General features: G+C 40.0%; 1 protein-coding gene across 1 annotated transcript in view; it reads left to right on the top strand.

Annotated features, from left to right (window-relative positions):
• The first annotated feature begins 884 nt into the window (after positions 1-884).
• Positions 885-6,510, top strand: part of LOC117880583 (deleted in malignant brain tumors 1 protein-like) — a 32,046-nt gene continuing 26,420 nt past the window's right edge. Inside the window, exon 1 of the mRNA XM_034776866.1 lies at positions 885-946. Within this exon, the coding sequence (XP_034632757.1) occupies positions 901-946 (46 nt within the window). The 5' untranslated portion in view covers positions 885-900. The remainder of the gene's footprint in view (positions 947-6,510) is intronic.

Here is a 6,510-nt window from a genome sequence, read left to right as displayed (position 1 = left end):
TATATCAAGGCTTGGGTTTGGTGAGCAGAAGTACTAAAATATGATCAGGACACTGGAGTGATGGATATTATAAATGTATATTTAATCAAAATAAAATTGTGGGAATAGTTTTGAGAGAAAGATAAAAGCTGATATTAAATTAAACAAGATTGCATTTAAAGAACCTTATTAAGGTTTCAGAGTGATAGCTGTGTTAGTCTGTATCAGCAACATGGGTTTTAGCCCACAGGCATGTGCTGGGAATCATCCAACCCAGCTGAGCAGTGTCAGGTGATGGTCTGATATTACTAGCTTGGGAGATATAGATTCCAAGGCCATAAGGAACCATTGTGGTCATCTAGCCTGGACTGCAAAAATATTTTCCTATAACAGCAACAGAGGACTGCAAGAGGCCCTGACCCCTGAGCTGCTAGGGTAGAGCCCCCACAATTTGTGTTGGGAATAGGACTATTACTTCGTGTCCTTTTGTGTGGGTGGGTGTTGGACAACCACCAGAGCCCTGAGGCAAAGGTTATGAACTGATCTGAGAGTAGCTGAATATTTTTCTTCAGGCTGGTGACAGAGTCCTCCAACCTACACTTCTACTCCAGAATCTACCTGCCCCTAAACATTTTTTTAAAAAAGAGAGCAGCATAAAAATGATGTGGAATTTCTTAAAGCTAGCTTTTGCTGGAGTAAATGATAAGAAATCAAAGCAGCGTTGAGGGCACCTATATTGTTATCATGGTTTACCGGAACAGCTTGGCAGCAAAAGCTTTTTTTAAAGGTGACCCATGTAACACTTTCTTTTAACTAATTTGATAGAGGAAAGATCAGATTTCAAGAGTTGCCTCTATATATTTTCAAGCAACGTGTATCTTGAAGTTCATTGCTTTTCCTGCACCTCTAAACCCAGTCAAAATGTATGACTCTGTGACCTTCATTTGGCTGTTGCTTTCATATGCAGGTATTGTGTCTAAAATGTTCTGATTTCTCCCACTTTTTCCCCCTTACCTATAAAAGGATGAAGACAAGTTTTCAGAGAGCTATTCAGGTAGAAAAGTTGGCAGCCTATACTGCTGAGAAAAGCTGTCACCTAAATTCCTGGAACTCTTTAGTTCAGTAAAACTATGGGCCTGATTCTAACTTCACACCATTGTCACTACATTAACTTCAAAGCAATTATTTCTGATTAACATTGGTGTCCTTGTGAGGAGAATCAGATCCTGTGTTTTTGGTCTCGGCAACTAATGCCATGGTTGTTGATTAGTGCTTGTATAATGCTTTCTTTTTCAATGTGCTTTATGAACGAATGTTACATTATGTGTAGTGGTAATTGTGTCAGCCCCAGGATATTACAGAGACAAGGTGAGTGAGGTAATATCTTTTATTGGACTAACTGAAAAAGAGCCCTGGGTGGCTCAAAAACTTCTCTCTCGCCAACAGAAGTTGGTCCAATAAAAGATATTATCTCACCCACCTCGTGTCTCAGATGTTACTTAAATGTTTTGGACCCAGTTCATTTGTTGTGTAAAGGTGGTTAATGATTTTGGTGAAATGGAAGTGTAATTTGTACAATGGTGGTATTCATTGCTAGTGTAACTGTTGTGTAAATCCCCTTAGTCAAAGTTGAGGGTAGAGAAGGCAGGGAAAGGGGAGAGGTGAATGCAGAATAAAGGAGACGTTTCCACCCTTTCTGGCCATTACAGTCATGCAGTGGTAATGAAAGAGACCTTACTTTACTACTGTCTACTTTAAACTAGAACTCCTCTCTCACCTCCAAAATATGATAGAGAATTTGACATAAATCATGCTAAAAACTAAATATGTACAACAGATGTTGCTTACTGTCCTGCATTTTATAGTCTTCTGTGTCTGATCTTTAATATCGCAACTACTTGTTTTTGATACTGACTACTATACAACTTGTATCAATTTCCATTTTATACTGTATTGCTTTCCTTGGTAACAGATTGACAGTATCTAATATGCTGCATGTTGCTACATTGTTACATTACACATACACTGTAGGTGCTGTGAATTTCCCAACAAAATGATCTAACCAATTTTCTGAAGTGAACAGCAGCTTGAGGAAGAAAGGGTGTAACCCACTTACTACACTGAGGGCTTTTACCAAATAATGGGTTGCTTAAATTTGCCCAGCTTCAGCTAAAAGTCCTAATGGCTACATTGTCCTTTTGAATTGCTAAATGAAAACATGTTCCAAATCTTTGAGGTAAATGAGAGAGGTGTAACACTGATACAAGTCAAGAGGCTGATTGATTTAAGCTTTTTGCGCACATCTATTCAGAAGTGATTAGAATTATCACGTCATGAAATTGAACTTTTACGTGCTTATCTATTTATTCTGATTAGGCCAAATCATGATGTCCTTCCTTACTCATTTATATATTCAGTGGAAGTTTTGACATCAATTCCAGAGTAAGTTCTGAGTAAAAATCAAGTAAAACATTAATAGATTTGGTTTCTTGTTTGATCTAATTTACAGCATTAAATCTATCTGAGATACCCTTCCAATCTAGTTAACCTATTCATCTATCCATTATATCTATAAGGATTTACAATGTTCCATTTTGCCTCTATCTTGCATAGAAAACGGTATTCAACCTTTTAATCTAATACCTTCCAAACCGAGCTACCTCCTTCCCCATGAGAAGTTCCCATTATTTGATTTTTCTTTTACTTTTTCTTATTAGAGGATGTTAATTTTCTCTACTGACTTTACTTCTGTTTGGTTTCCTACAGAAAGATAATGTATTTATGTTGCTGTGGCACATGAACATCTGCTGTAAACTTTTAGAAAACGAGTAATGTTTTTAACACTACTTAAATTTTCATGTAAATGTACATACCTCACTAACATTTTCCTTTAACACATGTATTAATCATTTATGTCTATGTACACATAATCTCCTTAGATTTGTATATTACTGTTCTAGTACTTTCTCCCAACACTATCTATAATAAACTTGTAAGATATTATTATGGGGGGAGGAATAGCTCAGTGGTTTGAGCATTGGCCTGCTAAACCCACGGTTGTGAATTCAATCCTTGAGGGGGCCACTTAGGGATCTGGGGCAAAATTAGTACTTGGTCCTGCTAGTGAAGGCAGGGGGCTGGACTCAATGACCTTTCAAAGTCCCTTCCAGTTCTAGGAGATAGGATATCTCCATTAATTTTTTATTTGGCTTTATGTTTCCATAATACTACATTATTCTAATGAATAAAGTTTAATGTTACTTTATTTAAAATACTGTGGGCCAGATTTACCAGCAAGCTTTGAATCACCAGAATGGCTTAAGGCACCTGGGACATAGCTACACTTATGGTCTTTTGTGTGTGGACTGCGTATGAACCAAAACTTAGGTTTATATGTATGTATATAACAGTTGTAATATGGCCCTCTTTATGTGCAGCATATTCTGACACACTCTTCTGTCTGTCTCTCTCTGTGTGTTTATCAAAGCAACTGGATCTATTCTATATTTTTGAGATTTTATTTGTTTAAAAATATCTTGGATAGATTTTATTTAATATAGCAATTGTCAAAAAGAGTGAGGTCCTTTCTAGTTTGGGGTGTGACAGGGAACCAAAACTGTATGGGCAGGTTCTTGCATAGGGGTATAACTCTCCGACCACAGAATACATGTAACTGCCATATGCCACTCTCCGGCATCAATGAAGGGGGGAAATTGATGGGGCTGATGGTAAAAGGGGGGACAATCCTGGTAGCAAGGGAGGGAGACACTGGCCAAACGACACTAGGTAGTTCCTCCCCACTGAAAGTCTCTGGCATCCATTGACCAGCTGGGAGAGAGGTGTTCTGATTAGCCAGTATTCCCCTGCTCCCAGAATTTATCTCTGTGCAGGAGCTTTGTGGTGCCTCTTTCGGCTCTGTTCCAGCAAGGAAAGGGTAATTCACCAGCACACAGAAGCAGCTGTGGTCATCATTCTCAGGATATAAAGACAATAACAGCTTACAGGGCCTGCAGTTGAGACTGCTGTTCACATAGGGTGATGGCAGCTGCCTGACAAGGTATCAATTTGGTACAATACTGAGAAAAACCTTGTGGTAAGATTTAGTTGTACTAATGGCTAATTTCTGTGTCAGTCTGGCCTCATTGTACTGTAGGAAGCATTCGTCCTTATAGAAGGGCCGTGGATGGTACGACCATTGCTCATTGGAGGACAGCTCCAATAACTCCTCTGTTGAAGTGCCATTTGTCAAGATTGCCAAAGTGATGTGCTGAATCCAGAGCATTCTATGAGCACTTCAGTCACTCCTATGCCACATAGAGCACCACCACATGTGGTGTTTACTGCTCAGCAAGATGATCCCCAAAGACCTGGTTGTGTATGTGTTTCCTCACAGATGGACTTGGCACAGCTGAGATCTTTGTGCTTTTGTTCCAGTGGAATTTGTGCAAATCCTGAAAAGAATCAGATCACAGATCACTGCAGATCTTAGATTGAACCACTTTATCTTGCTTCCTTTTTTTTAATAAGTGATGTAGTTTGGTGCCTGACACTCTGCAGCTGAAGCCACTATTTTGCTAAAATCAATCAGGAAATTATTATAGAAGGGAAAAATTTTACTGGACTATTAATATTAACCTTTTTACATGAACAGCTCCACCAGGAAATACAACATGGGTAGAACATACACCATATGATAAATCACATATCCTTGGTTTTTTAAAAGAGGGACAAATCTTGGGTGCCCTGGACAGCTACTGAGCTTCTGCAGTGCCCACCATAAACCCTGAAAAGGAGCAGGGAATGCTCAGGATTTGGCCAACATTATCTTTCGTCAATACTTTGAAAAATGGGCAAGCCAGCTCAGAATAACAGGGAACTGTCTCTCTTTTGTCTCTCAAACTGCAAATGAAACTCTGAGGTACAAAAAAAAGTTCAGTTAATGTAAGACCAGGAACACATATGGATTATGTCTCTGTACTTTTTTGGGGTTTCGGTGAGTGTCAAAGATGAAATACCGAAGTACCAAAAGAGAATCATAGAATCATAGAAGATTAGGGTTGGAAGAGACCTCAGAAGGTCATCTAGTCCAATCCCCTGCTCAGAACAGGACCAACATCAACTAAATCATCCCAGCCAAGGCATTGTCAAGCCAGGCCTTAAAAACCATTAAGGATGGAGATTCCACCACCTCCCTAGGTAACCCATTCCAGTGCTTCACCACCCTCCTAGTGAAATTGTGTTTCCTAATATCCAACCTAGACCTCCTCCACTGCAACTTGAGACCATTGCTTCTTGTTCTGTCATCTGCCACCACTGAGAACAGCCTTGCTCCATCTTCTTTGCACCCCCTTCAGGTAGCTGAAGGCTGCTATCAAATCCCCCCTCACTCTTCTCTTCTGCAGACTAAATAACTCCAGTTCCCTCAGCCTCTCCTCATAAGTCATGTGCCCCAGCCCCCCAGTCATTTTCATTGCCCTCCGCTGGACTCTCTCCAATTTGTCCACATCCCTTCTGTAGTGGGGGACCAAAACTGGATGCAATATTCCAGGTGTGGTCTCACCAGTGCTGAATAGAGGGGAATAATCACTTCCCTCGATCTGCTGGCAATGCTCCTACTAACACAGCCCAATATGCCATTGGCCTTCTTGTCAACAAAGGCACACTGCTGACTCATATCCAGCTTCTCATCCACTGTAATCCCCGGGTCCTTTTCTGCAGAACTGCTGCTTAGCCAGTCGATCCCCAGCCTGTAGCGGTGCATGGGATTCTTCCTTCCTAAGTGGAGGACTCTGCAATTGTCCTTGTTGAACCTCATCAGATTTCTTTTGGCCCAATCCTCCAATTTGTCTAGGTCATTCTGGACCCTATCCCTACCCTCCAGAATATCTACTTCTCCCCACAGCTTAGTGTCACTTGTGAACTTGCTGAGGGTGCAATTAATCCCATCAGACAGATGATATTTATTTGCAGTATTAGGTTCTCCAACAGGAGATCAGTGTGGTGGCTTCCTCTCAAATCCATCTGGGTCACTTTCTAGCCCATATTACCCTGGAAACGGTCTCATCACACAGTGTGTCTGGGAAATACAAATAGAATATTATCGCATAGTACTATTTGGGATCACAGTCCTTGGATCTGTCTAATAAAAAGGATACATTTTTGGTAAAAATCCTTCTTAAGACAGCTGCCAATGTTCATCTCCCAACTGTGTCTCAAAATTGAGGGTCGGCAAAAGAATCCTCTCCAAATCCTGTCACTAATCGCATCTGTTGGCTTTGCTATTAGATAAGTCTATTAAGATCTTGAAGATTAAGGACACTTAGGAAATCTTGTATTGAATTAGATTGCAAGCTATGCATTTTATATTAATTGTTTTTATTTTATACACACATCCTTTTTAAAAAGGCTAAACAAATCTATCCTGGAGAATTTGATAGAAAAGTATTGAATTCAACAGCAGGAGTATAAGAGGGTGAGAAAAACCTATAGGAAGAATTGCATTCTCTACTAAATTCTGTATGTTTTCCGAAT

This window comes from Trachemys scripta, chromosome 7 (genome assembly GCF_013100865.1).
Source record: "Trachemys scripta elegans isolate TJP31775 chromosome 7, CAS_Tse_1.0, whole genome shotgun sequence".
NCBI lineage: Eukaryota > Metazoa > Chordata > Testudines > Emydidae > Trachemys > Trachemys scripta.
Note: the sequence above shows the minus strand (reverse complement) of the source record. Positions and strands in the feature narration are given on the sequence as shown.